At 45.5% G+C, this 18,926-nt stretch overlaps 1 protein-coding gene across 1 annotated transcript; it reads left to right on the top strand.

Moving 5' to 3' along the window:
• The first annotated feature begins 1,545 nt into the window (after positions 1-1,545).
• On the top strand, positions 1,546-18,178 carry plppr3b (phospholipid phosphatase related 3b). Its single transcript, XM_020927690.2, is given in 8 exon segments — positions 1,546-1,647; positions 5,329-5,514; positions 6,201-6,293; positions 6,296-6,329; positions 7,280-7,475; positions 8,939-8,996; positions 11,146-11,319; positions 13,989-18,178. Coding segments are annotated over 8 exon segments (2,163 nt in total). The 5' UTR covers positions 1,546-1,563; the 3' UTR covers positions 15,327-18,178.
• The last annotated feature ends 748 nt before the right edge of the window (positions 18,179-18,926 follow it).

Here is an 18,926-nt window from a genome sequence, read left to right as displayed (position 1 = left end):
TTAACGGGATCCATAGAGGCTGCCGCCGTTGGCGTGAAGGGCTGTCGCTCCTGCAGCGTGCACGTGTACTGCAGTACGCGTGCGTGAGGCGTCTGTCTGACATTTAAACGGAGATTTACGACACAGACTCAGCGCCGCGCTCTGATTGGCCCGGGCTTAATTGATGAACGCTGGAAACACGGCACGGCGTTTCGCTTCATAGGTTTGTCCACACAGCCTCCAGCGCGTGTGTGCAGTGTGTGCCGTGTGTGCAGTGTGTGCCGTGTGTGCCGCGTGTGCGTGCGGCGTTGCAGCGGGTAATCTATCAGGCGCACGCACAAAGACTGCTGCAAAACCTGCAAATGAGCTCCAATGTGTGGAAGAGCCTGTGTTCTGTTGTGTCTCTGTTTGGGCTGTTTTAGTCCTGCACGGTTTGGATCATCTCATAAGGTCTGTTCTGTTATTATGTGGAGTTTTATATCTGTTATGTTGAATAATCTTGGAATTGAAATGAGCCATGTGTTTAGTCCATGGGTGAGCCAGCTCTGAACTATAACTCCTCATCTCATGCTCTGTGTGAAACTTCCCTGTGCTGGAGAAGCACTCACCTGCTCGAGTCCCGGCAGGGTCGCCATTATACAGCAGAGGTGGGTAGACTTTTATTGTCCCCAATCAGATTATCCTCTGCACTTGACCCATCCTTCAGTGCTGCTGGGGCGGGGAGGTGCTCAAATCAGGATGGTGGAAATTGAGGACTGGGGGGTGGTGCTCAATTCGGGAGGCACTGGCCCAAATGTGGTCTGAGGTGCCCAGGCCCTCGGGCATTTTCGCAGTAGTGCAGATTACCAATCCAAACCTGCACACACAAATGACTGGAGGGTCCCTTTTTGCTGTGAGGTGACTGTTTCCCACTCAGCCACAATGTCGTGGGTGTGTGCTTTCCAGCCGTCCTTCAGTGGCGCAGGGTTTTGATGAGAACATGATGACAGTGAGTCTTGTATTACACTGTGGCGACTCAAACCTGTACACTTACTCACATCATGGGGACTCGCCTCTCTGATGAGGACAAGCATCAGTTCCTCATCATGTTTAAAGTTCATATGTTGAAATATGTTACGATAAAAGATCTTCTGCTATTTTTGATCTATGACCTTTCCTCATCACAAACAGACATGGAGTTGTGTTTTGGTTCATTCGCACATGTTTAACACACACATTTAGGCTGACACTCTGTTCCACCTTGTAATGGTATTAAAGGAAGTGCTCCACTGTGTTTTTAAACTCCACACACCTCCACTAGATTCATTTGGATGGTTTCAGCCCTTGGAATTGCCGATCTCTACTGAACTGATGGGAAAAGGAGCTATTCACTTGAAAACTACCACTACATGACATCACAAGGTGTAACAGAGCATTTTGAGCTTTGGAGATGTAGACAGACTAATAATAAATGGTTACTCAAACATGTGTGAATGAAACAAAACACAACTCCAGGTCTGTTTTTGAGGAGAGAACAACATTCTAACACGACTTCCCCAAAAGCACTGAAACGCGTGTGTGTGTGTGTGTTGCAGATCGGTCAGAATGATGATGACGTCTCCAGAGAAGCTGAAGAAGAAGCCTCCAAAGGACAGTCTCACGCTGCTGCCATGTTTCTACTTTGTGGAGGTGAGAAAACCACACGTGCACAATCACAACGATCACTGTTCCTCTGAGGCCTGCCCTGGAACTAGACGCCAAAGTGTACATGTGTGCTGCTCTCGCTCTTTAATCAACAAAAATATACATTTATTCTGATATTTTTCCAAACTCAGTAGTATTAACTGAACAGGTTTTAGTTCACATTTTGTTTATTAAATGTTCTGAGATGTATTCAGTGATATGACGACAGGGTTACTCCTGCCGCTGTTTCATTGGCTGTAACAGAGTGATGTCATTAGTGGAACCAGGAGACTAAACTGGGGAAGCGGCAGGACAGGGCCGCACCTGAAGATGTCGACTTGAGCAGGTGTGAGTGAAGACGCTGCACCAAACTTTGAAAACATTTTCAAAAGGAACTTACTTGTTTTCATCTTCAGTTAAACTTGTCTTATAAAGAGTCGCTGCAGAAAAAGAGAGACTATCTCCACAAGTGCACCTCCCAAACAGAGCTCTACTCGTGCTCTGTGACCCCGACTCTACTGACAATATTCCATATTACATCGAAAACAGCATCATATTTGGTTTGCTCACAAAGAAATCATGATGTGTGGATTTGTTTTATTTGTCTTGCCATAAAACACTTCAGTGTTGGAAATGTCAGATTGGTAATCGTGTGGCCAAACCTCCTGGTCAAAGCAGATCTGATCTAAGCAGTGCCAGACCAGCAGGAACACCAGCGTGACTCTACTGCAAACTATTGTTAGGCAAGACACTTCGCCCACGTTGTCTAGTATGAATGTGGTGTGTGTTGGAGGGGCTGGTGGTGCAGATTGGCAGCCTTGCTTCCATCAGCCTGCCCCAGGGCAGCTGTGGCTGTAACAGTCATGTCCATTCACTCCACACCACCAGGTATGGAGTGAATGAACCCTGCACTCAATTATAAAGCGACTTTGAGATTCTGTATGAGCACTGTCCAAATGTGTAAAACCCAACCAGACTCAGCTCCCCAAGCACAACAGTCTACACAGGAAGAGAGGAACACAGGAACAGAGGAACAGAGGAAGAGAGGAAGAGAACAGTCTAGAGAGGAAGAGAGGAACAGTCTAGAGAGGAAGAGAGGAACAGTCTAGAGAGGAAGAGAGGAACAGTCTAGAGAGGAAGAGAGGAACAGATGGAGCACAACTCCTGTCCTTTCTCCATCTGCTGCTCCTCACTCTCATGAACAGCACAGAACTCAAACTCAGACATCATCTATGGAAACACAACACCACACAACACAACACACAACACCACACAGCACCACACAACACCACACAACACCACACAACACCACACAACACAACAACACACCAACAACAGGTTTAAAAACATCACAAAGCCATTTTTGAAGACTAAAAACTGAGGTTTGATGGTGATGCTGAAATGCAGTCAGTGATCCTGTTTCTATTCTTAAACGTCCTGTGTATTCTTAAACGTGTATATTACACAAAACTGACTCTGGTGATCTTTAAGTCTTGTTATAAAGTTACCTCATAAAACCCAGACCAGGAGTTGTGTTTTGTTTCATTCACACATGTTTGAATAATTCTTTATTGTTAGTCTGCATCTCCAAAACTCAAAATGCTCTGTTCCACCCTCACATGAGGCTGTAGTTTTTAAGTTCACAGATCATCAAATTCAAATGAACAGCTTCTTTAACCTTTACTTCAGGTGAAATTGGCAATTCCAGGGCTGAAATTACCAAAATGTTCACAAGATTCTAGTGAAGGTGTGTGGAGCTTAAAACACAGTGAAACACGTCCTACCACATCACAACAGAGTGTTTTCAGTTTGAGAGAAGAACTCAACCTAAATGTGCAGCGTTTGTGTGTTAAACATGTGAGAATAAAACAAAACACAACTCCAGGTCTGTGTGTGCTGAAGAAGCAATATTCTAACAAAGATTAGAAAATAGTGTGATATGGGCCCTTTAAACTCTTTTAGATCAATACAGTTTACAGTGAACAAAAGTTCCATCCATCCATCCATTTTCGTCCGCTTATCCGGGGCCGGGTTGCGGGGGGAACAGCCTAAGCAGGGACTCCCAGACTTCCTTCACCCCAGACACGTCCTCCAGCTCCTCCGGGGGGACCCCGAGGCGTTCCCAGGCCAGCCGAGAGAGTCCCTCCAGCGTGTCCTGGGTCTTCCCCGGGGCCTCCTCCCGGCGGGACATGCCCGGAACACCTCCCGAGGGAGGCGCCCAGGAGGCATCCGGAACAGATGCCCGAGCCACCTCAACTGGCTCCTCTCGACGTGGAGGAGCAGCGGCTCTACTTCGAGCTCCTCCCATGTGACTGAGCTCCTCACCCTATCTCTAAGGGAGCGCCCAGCCACCCTGCGGAGGAAACTCATTTCGAGCGCTTGTATCCGCGATCTCGTCCTTTCGGTCACTACCCAGAGCTCATGACCATAGGTGAGAGTAGGAACGAAGACTGACCGGTAAATCGAGAGCTTCGCCTTTCGACTCAGCTCCTCTTCACCACAACGGTCCGATACAGCGACCGCATCACTGCCGAAGCTGCACCGATCCGCCTGTAAATCTCACGTTCCGTCCTTCCCTCACTCGTGAACAAGACCCCGAGATACTTGAACTCCTCCACTTGAGGCAAAGACTCCCCACCCACCCGGAGAGGGCAAGCCACCTTTTTCCGGTCGAGAACCATGGCCTCGGACTTGGAAGAGCTGAGCTTCATCCCAGCCGCTTCACACTCGGCTGCAAACCGCCCCAGTGCACACTGCAGGTCCTGGTTCGATGAATCCAACAGAACAACATCGTCCGCAAACAGCAGAGATGAAATCCTGTGGTCCCCAAACCGGACCCCCTCCGGCCCCTGACTGCGCCTAGAAATTCTGTCCATAAATACAATGAACAGAACCGGTGACAAAGGGCAGCCCTGGCGGAGTCCAACATGCACCGGGAACAGGTCTGACTTACTGCCGGCAACGAACACAGCTCCTGCTCCGGTCATACAGGGACCGGACAGCCCTTAGCAAAGGGCCCCGGACCCCATACTCCCAGAGCACCCCCCACAGGACACCACGAGGGACACGGTCGAATGCCTTCTCCAGATCCACAAAACACATGTGGACTGGTTGGGCAAACTCCCATGAACCCTCGAGCACCCGATGGAGAGTGTAGAGCTGGTCCAGTGTTCCACGTCCAGGACGAAAACCACACTGCTCCTCCTGAATCCGAGGTTCGACTATCGGCCGGATTCTCCTCTCCAGTACCCTGGCATAGACCTTACCGGAAAGGCTGAGAAGTGTGATCCCCCTATAGTTGGAACCCACCCTCCGGTCCCCCTTCTTATACAGAGGGACCACCACCCCGGTTTGCCAGTCCAGAGGTACTGTCCCCGACCGCCACGCAATGTTGAAGAGGCGTGTCAGTCAACAAAAGTTATAAGAATGATAATCATAAGTGATTTCACTTCAGCCTAAACCCCTCCTGTCATAGTTTTATGTGAAATGTTTGTAACAATCTATTAAGTACAGGATTAAGAACAAGACTGAAGAAAATAAACTACTACTACTACTGCTACTATAATTGCTGTATGTTATAGTTTGTACTAATGTCTAAATATAATAGTGTGTATATACTGTATGCAAGTTGTGAATTGACGAGTATTCTTGTGTCCCTGTCATGTCCCTGTCGTGTTCTGTGAGCAGCTGCCCATTGTGGCCTCGTCCATGGTGTCTCTGTACTTCCTGGAGCTCACAGACCTGGTGCAGCCCGCTCAGGTGGGCTTCCGTTGCCATGACCGCGACCTAAGCATGCCCTATGTGGACGGAGGAGACGAGCTCATACCTCTGCTCATGCTGCTGAGCCTGGCCTTCGCTGGACCCGCCGCATCGGTCAGATCATAAAATTGCATCACAGATTGGTCCTTTGTAGTCTTGGTTTGGCCCTGGTAGTCCTTAAAAAACAACTATGGTCAGGAGCAACTGTCATTGCCCTATTTGGAACCTCACCTTATTTGGCAGCGTTTTTCAAGCTGGGCATGCCCAGAGACTTTGGCACTAAGCACTGTTTTTGTATTTTCTTAATTTTGCAAATAATTCTCTTGGAATATAAAAGTTTTTGTGATGAATATTTGCTCAAAGCTCTTGAAATGAAATGATGTATTTAGAGTGTTAAGAAAGGTTAAAAAACAGAGTAAAGCTGAGTAAAGTCTGACTGGAGTAAAACAGCAAACTTTAAAGAATAAAGTCAGTGACCTTGCCAAACTTTCATATGAACAGACTGAAGCTGAGGAGCACTTGTGGCTACAGTGACAGAACACAGAATAAACACGTTTAAAAGAATTAAGGCTGAAAGAAAAAGGTGCCAAATCAAGCAGTAACAGTTTTTTTAAAGGGGCAGATTGTCTGAAATGTACAGTAATGAATGAGTCTGTTCTCCTGTGCCCCTGCTGCACTGTGACTGTGTGTGCTGTGTGTGACTGTGTGTGACTGTTGTGTGTGTGTTGTGTGTGTGTTGTGTGTTTAGATCATGGTGGTGTGTGTGACTGTTGTGTGACTGTTGTGTGTTGTCTGTTCAGATCATGGTGGTGGAGGGTTTGATCTACTGCCTTCAGTCTCGGCTGAAGCTGCGTCGTCCTGAGGGGAGCATTAACGCAGGGGGCTGCAACTTCACAACTCTTTCCTCCGGCGCACCGTCCGCTTCGTAGGTACGCACACGCCGCACACGCCCACACGCCGCACACGCCCACACGCCGCACACACACGCCACACACACGCCACACACACGCCCACACGCTGCACACACCCACACGCCGCACACGCCCACAAGCCTCACACACCCACATACCCACACACCGCACACACACACACACTCCCACACGCCCACACGCCGCACACGCACGCCCACACGCCCACACACCGCCCACACGCTGCACACGTCACACACGTGGTGCTCTCAACATACTGACAATGGACTTGTTTCTTACTCATGTCCACATCTGCCCTGGGGCAAACTGGTGGAAGCATGGCTGTCAGTCTGTGCCTCTAGCAGCCGCTGTGGTCCATCCACATGTGAGATCAGTGTCCAGTGTGTGAATGAACAAACATGTGCAAGAACAGAATTGTTGCTTTGCAGTGACATCGCGCTGGAGGTGTTCTACATGTATTTGTATTGTAGCTGTTACCGTGGAGACACAATGCACACATTAGCAAACACTGTCAAATACAGACAATACTGTCTTAAAACGCAGGAAAAAATACTAAATGGATTTAAGCAACACATTTTCAGGAACCTGTGATCAATACGAGCTTTCATGGTTCAGTTTAGACGTGTGATTTTCAACAAAAAGGTGAGAAAAACTGAAAAACTGTTGGCTAATGCTAGCTAGCTGGTGACTGTAATGTTGTTTGAGAGAGATTTGTGTAACAGCACAAATCAGCTCATCTGCTGTAATTCCAGTTCTTTATGGTCAGTTTGTGTAGACACAAAACTCAGATTAAAGTCTAACTTGAATAACAAAGCTTGAGACAGAGCAGTGTCTACAGTTAGCATCACACCTCAGGGGATGTGGAGGACATCAGCTGTGAAATATCAACAACATGTCTACAGATTGTCCCAAAGCGTCACATGTGAAAATCCTCCTCTGTTCCTCCTCAGGCGTGCACGTGTTCGGCCTGTGTGCCACGGCTCTGGTCACTGACATCATCCAGCTGGCCACAGGATACCACGCCCCCTTCTTCCTGACCGTGTGCAAACCCAACTACACCCAGAGCGGCGTGTCATGTGACCAGAACCCTTACATCACCAAAGACATCTGCTCCGGGCACGACCAGCACGCCATCATGGCCGCCAGGTACCCACGCTGTACACACACCCACAGCACGCCAAGTGCAGGGCTCAGGTGCAGACTGTATGTGTGACCCACAGAGTTCAGCTTCAGTCAAATGAGCCTCACTAAGGCCATCGGTTACACAAGAGAATCTGGAGCCAGGCTCATGATTAGCATTTTTTTGATGGACAAAATAGTAGAAAAAAAGCCCACCAGGATCATGTAGTGTGGGTTAATATGAACATTTTAAGATCAAAATGACGAGGCTCACAGCAGCAGGTACAGAGAGAGGAGCCACAATATTCTGTTTTAAATCAATGGGAGCAGGGGTCAGAAGGAGCCAGAAGAGCCACATTAGAACTTCCTATTTGGAACACAGTGGCTAGCGCATTAACTATGTCCATTTATACACGGTCTGTGGGCCCATTACAGATGATAAAGAGGGCGCAGGATTTAGGATTTAGACCTTTGTGACCTGTGCGCTGCATCTGACCTTTGGCTTGTTTAAATCTCACCACAGCATCTTTTATTATAAGAGTTAATAATTACAGTGTAATATATAGTGTATATATAGAGTCATAGGTTACAGGAGCCTATATTTGTCTCAGAGCATTTGTTACAGCAGTGGTCAGTTGGTCAGATTTGAATATGGTTCTTTGGGAAATGTGACAGCTCACTTGTAACCCAGGGTGTGCGTGGAACCACAGTGTTATGGAGCTGTGTTATGCACATTAGTGAGCCTATAGCTGGAAAATCTTTTAATATTTAAATTCTATGGAAGAAAAAGAAATGGAAATTATAGAAGAAATTATACTTCAGGCCCAGTTCTAGCCTGCTGAGTCTGGGCAGGCTGAACATTTAGATGGGCAAATACAGAGGTATGTGTGTGGTTTGTATGAAGTAATAGGTTTGAATGAGGGTGGAGGAGGTCCACAGCTACAGCCAGCCCTGAATTCCACATCACAGAGAACGTTCATATGACTATATTACTGTACTACATGACTACATGACTATACAGTATATATTTATGAAGGGAAGAGAAGAGTTGTAATATCATTATATTAGGTCAGTTGGTCAAGTGCTCATCTTCTGATCTCAAGGTTGGTGGTTTGTATCCCACTCCCGCTCCACTGACCCACAGGATGGCAAGTGAGATCGCAGCTCCCACAGTTGTGTGCATGTGCGTGTGTGCGTGCCTGTGTGCGTGTGTGTGTGTAGGTGGCATAAATGTGACCATTTATCCCTTGATTTGATTGTATCTAACATACATATAGTTTTACACGCATGCACAATTATGGACGCTATATTCCAGCTTGCTCATTGTACACTCTACCTACTCTGGCAATGTCATAAGTGTTTTCATGTTATCAGCTGTTTTTTTCAGCCTTTTTAAGTGTAATACACTTAGAGACATTATTTCCTCTTCTCCTTCTGTCTAAAGTGTCTAAAGTGTCTAAAGTGTCTTGTGTGTCTTGTTTGTTTGACAGGAAGACGTTCCCCTCTCAGCACGCCACGCTGTCGGCCTTCGCCGCGGTCTACGTTTCTGTGAGTTCACCTCAGACACTCTTTAAGCACAGTCCCAGTTCAACACAGACTTCTTCACCTCAGAAGCTCTGTGCAGCACAGTCACAGTTCAACACAGACTTCTATAAAAAGCAGGGGCTGTTTTAGCTGCTGTCAACAACAGGTGCAAAGTCGTGTTCACAACTTCTGCAGTTCTTCTGCAGCTCCCCACAAAGAAAACACAAGGCGTAAATCATATGTGGGAATCATTAAGAACTCTGTGGGTAAATCCAAACTGAAAACTTTCCTTGTGATGGTTCCCCAAGTAACTGTCTGTTACTGTCAGCCAATCACAGCCTGCTACTTCAAATAATGAACTCTTAAAGCGCCACTGTGTAACTTTTTTCATTATTTTTTATTACATTTAAAAACAGAGAAAAACAGGTGTCCTTACTGCAGCTTGCATCAGGCGTGTATCTCCTACTTCTCTTGCTTGTTTCCATGGAAATGTTGCCCCTGTTGTTGACTACAATCTTCCACAGTATGGCATAAATGAATCTATCTCCATGGAGAAGTACTGTATGGTTTTACTTTTCTCTTTCCATGGAATCATGTCGTTGACGAACCACCTCCTGAAAGTTACACGGTGTTGCTTTAAGATAATCATATAAATGCATTCTCTGCATCTCTCTCCTCCATTAATCTGCAGTGTCACCCTCCTCAGCCTCTATCCTGACTACTCAACCATGTCCTCCCTGCACCACAGTGTGACATCTCTCCCCCTGCCAGGATCTTAGACTTAGACAAACTTTATTTTTTTATAAAAACAGACCAAAAATACTTAGCACCAAAGTCTACTCCTTCTGTAAATGATTCATTACACATAACTCATTTGTATGTGTTTGTATGTTCACTGGTTGTTCATGCTCAAAGCAGCAGCTAAAATCTTGTGTCTTCAGAGAGAATCTGGCACCACACTGGCGTGAATAGATTAGAGCAGAGATTCTGATGGCACAAAACTTGTTCCATTTTAGATAAAGGATTTGCATTGCAGACACAGAGTTGGAATGACTGTCCCAGTTTTGTTAGGTTTTAATTGGATGTTTATTTAAATGGTAAAATAGTGCCTTGTTACCTGGCAAATCCAGGCTGATATCTGTGTGTTTTTAAACAGGATCAGTCTGGTCCCCACACCCTCTGTCACGGCTTTTTCCCCAGTGACGCATGTTAAATGAAGGAGCTCACTGATCATTCATCATTATGAATACAATGACAGATGAGCAGAGTTTAGGGCTTTGCTCTTAGATTCTGCAGAAATCAGACATTTTTTTCAGCCCCTGTGATATATTTATTCTCTTGTTTTTTCCTCCTAAGCAGCCATATTTGTTTTGATACAGAGGGACTGTGAATGTCCTTGATTGGCTAATCCACCTGTCAGTCACGCCCAGCTAAAGTTCTGGAAATTCACAGGTGAGCAGACTCACATCTTTGTATAGTACTCACATCTAAGTATTGAAGAAGTGTGTGTTCTGGATCCCAGGCAAGGAGCCTTGTACGAGGACTGTGTGTAGTTTTGGGACTCAGGCTTCTTATCAACAACCTTTAGATTATAGGGCCAACACTATTGTAAAAAAAAAATAAAACAGTTATTCCGTTGACAGAATAACTGTAGTTCTCTCTGGTTCCTAGGTCATGTCACCTGTCACTGTCAGCCAATCACAGCCTGCTAATTTCACCTCACAGCCTCAGTCTCCTCATGCTCTCACTTCCATGTTGTTGTCATTTGAGCCAACAGTCTCTCTGCAGCCGCTGTACGAGTGGAGGTGTAGTGCCATAGTTTGTGTTCACGTTCTAGATTTTGATGATGTCATAATCTCAGGTGTTGGCCAAAGGCCAATAACTTGATATTTTTGAAAGAAATCTCCAAACTTATGATCCACAAATGCTGAACCTTCTCAGTATTTGTTTAGGATTGGCTCCACAAACCTGCAAAATTAATCTCACAATTGAAAGTAAAAATCACATCTGGGTTGAATTTGAGATACAACAAACCATCTTCACCGCAGCAGCAGAAGCACCAGCCTACTCAGCCTCTCTACCCCCTCTTCCTCACCACCTCCCATTTGGCCCCCAGGCATAGTACAGTATATCTCTTTTGACCCATCTCATGTGTTGACGTTGTGTTGTGCAGATGTACTTTAACTCCACCATCTCGGACAGTACGAAGCTGCTGAAGCCGGTGCTGGTGTTTGCTTTTGCCATTGCGGCGGCTCTGACCGGTTTGACCCAGATCACACAGCACCGCTCACACCCCATCGACGTCTACGTGGGCTTCCTCATCGGAGCCTTCATCGCTGCTTACCTGGTATGTGCAGCACTAACAGTGTATATTAAATAAAATGTATGGGATAGTTACAAGTTTCCTTCTTGAGTAACACAAATGTACAAAGCTCATATGTAGTCTAGATGTGATTGAAAATGGCCCAAACTCCTCTATTTTCTATATCTACTTTATAATGGAGTTTCCTCATGTCCTCATTGTTTCATTCACATGTTTAACACACAAACCTGCAGATTTAGCGCGAGTTCTTGTCTCAAACTCAAAACTCCATACACCTTCACTAGAACCATTTGGATTGATGTAAAAAGAGCTATTAACTTGAAAACTACCTCTTTGTGACATCACAAGGTGTAACAGAGTATTACTCCAACATGTGAATGAAACAAAACACAATTCCAGGTTTGTTTGTGATGAGGAATCAACATTCTAACATGGCTCAAAGCTCACAAGATTCCTTTTCATCTAGAGTCAATTAGTTGGTCCAGCACAGGAGACCAAATGTTTTCCAGACCCAGACAGTTGGTTCATACCATGAATCATTTCAAAAAGTTTCAAATGAAGCTCATGTTGCTAGCAGCTCTAGGAACAAATTTGAAGCCAGGCTCCATATTCGGAATATCAATCAGTCAATCGGACTTTATTTGTATAGCACTTTTCATACATCTGAAATGTAGCACAAAGTGCTTCACGTCCAACAGAAAAATGACAAACTCCACCCCATTGTTTCATCCAAATTTTACAACAATTTAAACTAAAACATAAAACATAAAGCTCCTAAAGGTTATAGTAAAAATAAAAATGGAGAGGTAAAATCAGATGAAGAATAAGACTATAACGAGGCTCACCACAGCAGTTTCAGAGAGAGGGACGACAATATTCCAATGGAGCTGGAAGAGCTGGAACATGCTGGCTAGCATGTTAGCTATGCCCGTTTATATATACAGTCTATGGGGCCAAGTCACCGGGAAGCAGAAGGACCCAGAAAAAGCTTGGACACCACTGGTGTGAACACACAGAAGCCATATTGGTCATGTATGATTCATTTCTTGAGTCACTAAAACGGTCAAATACTGTGTTGGGTTTAAAGGTGCACTGTTGTTGTTCATCGTGCTCTAACAGACATGAGGGGAGCCATCTTATTTCCTCAACTAATGAGATGGTGGAGAAGGGCCATAGGTGAAAGTGGGGAGGAAAAGGATACTGTATTTAAAAAGCATAGAAAAGCAATGATACACTTTTTACAGTCTATGAATTATTTAAAGGTTGTCTGGCTTTTTTTGTTTGTTTGTTTGTTTGTTTCATATTGTCATTGAAAGTTTAAAATACCATTACAGAGACACAGCAGCCTTGCAATTATGATAACAAAACAAAAAAAAGAATGAAAATCTATCAACTGTGGATGTAGTGAGGCCAGCTAAACATCAGCCAATAGAAAATGAGGCTCCCTCTTTATCTATTGGCTGTTAGGTTGTCAGACAAACTACCTACATTTCTAGTGTAACTGACTTGCCGGCGCGCAGGGATTACGTGGTTTATGCAGCGGTTCTTAGAGGCTTTTTCAAACTGTCTCTTCCTTGCAATTCGCACAAAGTGTGTTGCGATGGTGGACGAGAATCCACGACCAGTTTGCCGCAAAAGAAAGTCCATTTTCAAGGTCGCTGAAAGAAGAAGAGAAGGGGAAAAGGAGGGAAGACAAACTGAGGTGATTCTTGGAGATTCCTTCCAGCGATGGCGCGACTGAAGTAGACGAAGGGTCTAAAAACTGACGCATCGCTCACAAAAATATTTCTAGACAGGTCACTTCAACGGTAATTCTGAACACTGGCTGTAAACAAGCGTGACTTCTAGAGTAAGGAGGCGGTAGGAGGTGTTTCTACTGATGGAGCTGTGGAGGAGGAAGGTGGTGTCACACATGCACAACATTTGAAAATGGACTGTCGCTGTATTTCACTTCCCTTATAAAATCCTCTATACAACCTTTAATACCCAGGCTACAGAAGCATAATCTACTCTCCAAAAAAAAAATCCTTTATATTATGTAATGCAGTCAAAAGGAGAATAACGTGGCTGAGTTATAAAACTGGCCACACACATTGCTATGGTAACCTGTCAGTGTGAATGACAATAAATAACAGATTTCTCAGTTTGTTTCATTCATGGTGTAAATGTGACAATAGTAAAATCACAGTGTTTCTTTTCATAACAACTGTCACATTCTACTGTGGACTAAACACTAAACCTTCCTGAAGCAGAGATTATGCAAAATCAACTTTTTGGTGTTATAATGTTGTTCCCTCATCAGAAACATGCTCTTTGGTTTTAGATGTCATCCATGTACATTTGAGTATTTTAGCATTCTCTTCCACACTGCTCGAACCCTTCTTGCAATTAGCTGTAAGATTCTGTACAAGGCTCCACCCACAAGGATAAGTCACCCATGCTCCTATACGAACGACTGTGCTCTGAAGGGGGAGTGACAAGAACACACACAGTGACAGAGCAAAGGGAGGGGGTACTCTATTAAACGTATTCAACATCTTAATACATAGTTTCTGTCGAATAGCACTGTCAGAACATTCAAATGTAACATGGTGACCTACGTATGTGATGTGTCAGCAGTTTGGAGCCCACAGAAGTGTAATAGGCCCTCTTTAATCCAGACTGTGTGACCTGACTCTGTCCGTCCTCCCCAGGCTCTCCATGCTGTGGCCAACTTCAAGTCTTCAGAGGATGTGGCCCCCCCTCCCCCTCCTCCTCCCCCTAAAGAGGACCCTCTGCGCGCTTTAACCGAGCGGGGCCACGAGTCCGTCTACAACAAGGGCCCTGCCTCAGCCTCAGAGAGCAACGACGAGATCGCCACTAACCCCGCCCCCCTCAACCGCCTGGAGGGCCTGAGCCAGCTGCAGCGCGAGAAGAGCTCTGTGGAGAACCTGAAGAGAGCCAGCGTGGACGTGGAACTACTGGCCCCGCGCAGTCCCATGGGCAAGGAGACCATGCTAACCTTCAGCAACACTCTCCCGCGCGCTAGTATCAATGCTAACGGTGTTCTAGCTAGTGAGGCAGCAGAGGAGTCCGTCGTTCAGCCGGTCCAGCCCGTGCAGCGCAGGTTAAAAGCCGTGCAAGTCCCCCTGGACCCCATGCGCTCGCAGCAGCTGGTGTCAGAGTGGAAGCAGAAGTCCATGGAGATGCGCGGCTTCAAGGATGACGGGGAAAGAGACGCCAGCGAGGACGGCTCCGAAGTGGGATCTGTAGAGACAGACGACGGAGGCTCCCAAGTGCCCATATACCAGTCCCGGTCTGCCTCGTCCAGCCGCACCTCCACCCCTCCACCAGGCGGCGCCAAAGCTGTGCCCACACCTAGACCCCCTCAAATCCCAGAAGCAGGTCCGCCGCCTGTGTCCCCAAAGAGCGCACTAACTCGAGCTAAATGGATGGCCATACGAGAGAAGACCACGGGAGAGTCGTCATCCAGAGCAGCCGCCAACCAACCGCGTTTAATGCAGGTGATCGCCATGTCCAAGCAGCAAGGCCTGTTACCCATGTCCTCCTCGGACACCCCCAAATCCTCAGAGACCACCTCCACTTGCTCCGGCGGCTCCTCTTCCAACGAATCTCCGCATTACAAATCCAACTCAGAAAAGCATTGCGACGGTCCAGGGATCGTGACGGTAGACGCCCACGCCCCTCACCACCCCATCGTACAGGCGGCACAGATCCCCCAGGCCCCGCCCCTTTCTGGGAACCCATGGGAGTGGGCGGCGAACGGTGCGGACAATCGGGACACGTACGATCTGAACAACATGAAGCGGAGGGATTTGGCGGCGCAGGGCAGCAGCTTCCGGCCGCAGCAGAGGTCGGGATCGCCCCTGTCTCCAGTCCTGTCCGACGCACACGCCGACATGGAGGGGCAACGGCGGGAAATGGCCATGCGCCGCAAAACAGCGCTGGTGCTGTTGGATCGGGATGTGCGTAATCAGGCTGATGCCGAACACTACTACAAGAGCCTCCAGGGGCGCCGCTACAGAGAGTAGTGGAGCTTTTCTCCTTTTAGAAGTAAAAAAGCCTTATTTTTGTGACATTCTCCGAAGCAGCAGGACGAACACGACGCTATGCAGAATCAAGCGGGAAATTAGCCTCTCAATCTGACACTTCGCAAAAGCCATCTCCTCAGCTCCACCGCTAAGCCTCACGGGAGTTGTAGTGTTCAGAGCCATTTCACAGCCGAGAGGTGAGAGAAGAGCTTGAAGAAGATGCAGAAATAGCACGGACTGTGAGATGCTGAGGGCTGTGTTTGGAGGCACTTGCACTGTGAAGGGAGTGGTATTTAAAGATGCTTTTAAGGATTTCATTTAGGGACAGATCATCTTATTTTCATCTTGTGAGTCATTTGGCAAAGATTTTTTAACATGCAGCTTTATGCTCAAACACAGACATGCCTACCAACAACGTGACACTCTTAGTCGCAGCAGATAGAAAGTGTTTGTCTAATTTCATCATCAAAACATACTGTACCTGAGTTATGTTTCATTCATTCAGTATGTCCTTTTCCAAAGATTAAAACATAAGAGCCTTCTTGTCTTTACAGAGAGAGGAGGAGTGATGGATAGCAACATATTCCAATCCAATAAAAAACATCAAAACACATGACATATTGTTCAAGGACAAGTTGTACTGTTTGTTTAGTTTGTGTATTGCTTTTTTGTGGGATTATATACCTAAACGTTCACAAGCAAACAGAGCTCTAAACTGGAGAGAGCCTGGTGGGCTAAAGGCGAGAGTGAGGGAGAGGAGGTCTGAACATTTAAGGAACTGATTGTTCTAACAAGTTTCAAGATTTCTTTATTAGTACCTGAGGGTAAATTTGTTTGCAGAAGCCATGACAGCAGCTCAGTAAATTTAAGGAGAAATTACACAGAAACATCAGGTGCTCAACACAAATCTTCAAATGTTACAGTCCACAGATCCACACTTCAAACTCTGCCCCTGCCGCTTGCTGTTTGTAATCAGAAACACTGGCTTTTATTAGGCCAGTATAGTGAGATGTTATGTAGTACTTGACCACACACACTTAGGTTTGGACCAGGAATCAAATGAACCTCACTTGCACTAAAATCACCCCAAAATGATTAGGAACAGTAGAAAACGCTTTCAAAAAAAACCATGTACAAATTACTAACAAAAACAATCTGTTGTTTTAGTGTTAAGTCCCACTTTTACACCGAGCAGTGTCCTCCAGGCTCAGCCCTCTGCTCCTCATGTTGTGGTGCTCTCTCAAGGCCTTCACTGTGTGCTGTGTGAAACTGGAGCATGACTCAGCACTTCTGCCACAGATAGCACGGATTGTGAAGTGGGCTAATTTATTTTCCCAAAGGAGGCTAACTAAAGATCTAATCTGGACTTTTGTGATCTTCACTGGACCAGAGCGCTGTCTTCGAGCAGGAAGCAGAGTTTCCATGGCAACTGGTCATGGTGGAGAAGGAGGAAGCACAGGACATGTAGAGATTTTCTGAGAGATTTTAAAGAGATTTTGAGAAAGCACAAACATGCAACAAACTGGAAACTGCTCCCACTGCACAGTCGCTGGGTCAGGGCACGCTCAGAGGCTCCAGTAAATGCTCACCTGGCTCTTTGGTCCCTGGCTCGGTTAATAACAGTATTTATTTTAACCTCAAAAGCCGCTTATATAATATATCTGTAGTGGGGCAAAACAAACTTTGCTCAAATACATTCACCGTACAAGTTTTCTGCTACAATACCATAGAAGAGTTACTCCACAGGCGAGGCTCGGTCTATGACTAGTTTAGATGATTACAGTTTTATGATTGAAAAGGTTTAGTGACCCCTGAGCGCACCTCTGACCCAGTGCATTGTGGGAAAGTGAGTTCTGACTGTATAATACTGTATGTTGTTGCCTTTTGTTGTGGAGGTTCGCTTTGTCTGTTTGTGCGCTCTGATTGGTTCATCATGTATGCTGTGTTCTGATTGGATGATAAGGTGTGTTTTGTTGTGACTGGGTGAGATGATGTGCTGTGTTCTGATTGCTCCAACATGAGTGCTGCTCTCTGATTGTGTGTGTTGAGTGTATGGATATATTTGTGTATTTATTCAGAATGGACTCATGTGGCCAAACATATTTGAAGTGTTCATAATGCAGCTGCAGAGTCACACCCACAGCCTTTGGTCACACACTTTTGCAAACACACCCACATTATGAAGCTCTTGTTGGAAAACTTGTTGCAAATGTAAAGTTTGCTGTAAACTTACAAAAGTGACTGAGCACTGAGGCACTGAGGCATTTCCAAGGTGTTGACTTTAAGCGTCCAATCAGATTGATCCACTTTAGCAGCAGCAAAATGTGCCTAGAGCGTCTGCGTCTGCGCATACTGCCTGCAGACCTCTCCCACCTCCACTTCGTTACACAAAGAACCATCAAAGCTGACTGAGAAACAATAAACTAAATGATTACTGACTTAAATGATGCTTTGCAAAAAACAACCTAGACTTTTATATTTACTGACTTGAATGTTCTGTACCATTGGCCATGACTATTCTAAAATATGCCTGAAATGACAAAGCTATCAAGTGATGAAATATTCAAATAGACTTGAATATTTCCCCATATCTGTAAGTGGCCGATAGCTCAAAACACACACTCGTAGCATGGCTCACATGGCTCTTCTGACCTGTCCCGTGCAAAGTGGTGTGTTGTTAACCTCATGTTGTGACCCACTGTGGTGTGTTTCTGCAGCTCTGGGGATGACCTCTGTCCGTTCTGAGTGTCCGTGGCTGCTGTTATTGCTGTGATGTTGCATGAGTCCACAGTCTGTGACCATGAGCCCATGTCAATCTGACTGTCCTCCCACGGCACATCCTCCTCATGTGAATATAGTGTGAAAAAGACTAATGCTGCTCTTAAACAGTCTGTGAGCTACAGACCTGCATGCTTCAGGACAAACCAAACATTAAACTGTTCTGATCTCATATGTTTCTCTTCTGTCTTTTCTAAAAGGTGGTGGAATATTGAGAGGGGAGGGGAGTGTTTCACTGTGTGTCTATGGAAACCAGCAGAGTCACACTACTAACAGTTCAAACTCTGTTTTGATACTAAGGAACAGACCCGATACTCAATACCAATTTCGATACCACAATGATAATAAAAACACAAACACAAAAAGACAGTATGTGTTTTTATTGATCCACAGGGGAAATGATTTGACACAGTAACTCACACATCACAATATAATATAATAACAAAGAGAAACAAATATAAATGATAAAATAAATTTTAAATAAGTAGCAAAAACAGATAGCAAGAGACAGGTGTCAAATAAGACATAATTATGTAAATTATATAAAATCAAAACTAAAATAGAAAGAGAAGTAATAAAATATAAAAACAGCTTTAAACAAGAAGTCATGGGAAGACAGTGCAACAATGATACGATTGTTGTACAGTTGTAGGGAGTATTATCTGTTACATAAGGGTGAGTTGTACAGTTGTAGGGAGTATTATCTGTTACATAAGGGTGAGTTGTACAGTTGTAGGGAGTATTATCTGTTACATAAGGGTGAGTTGTACAGTTGTAGGGAGTATTATCTGTTACATAAGGGTGAGTTGTACAGTTGTAGGG

This window comes from Boleophthalmus pectinirostris, unplaced genomic scaffold (assembly GCF_026225935.1).
Source record: "Boleophthalmus pectinirostris isolate CB_2022bp ecotype Guang Dong unplaced genomic scaffold, ASM2622593v1 HiC_scaffold_7, whole genome shotgun sequence".
In the NCBI taxonomy this organism is placed as follows: Eukaryota; Metazoa; Chordata; class Actinopteri; order Gobiiformes; family Gobiidae; genus Boleophthalmus; species Boleophthalmus pectinirostris.
The sequence above is the reverse complement of the archived record's forward strand: the minus strand, read 5'-3'. Positions and strand labels throughout refer to the sequence as shown.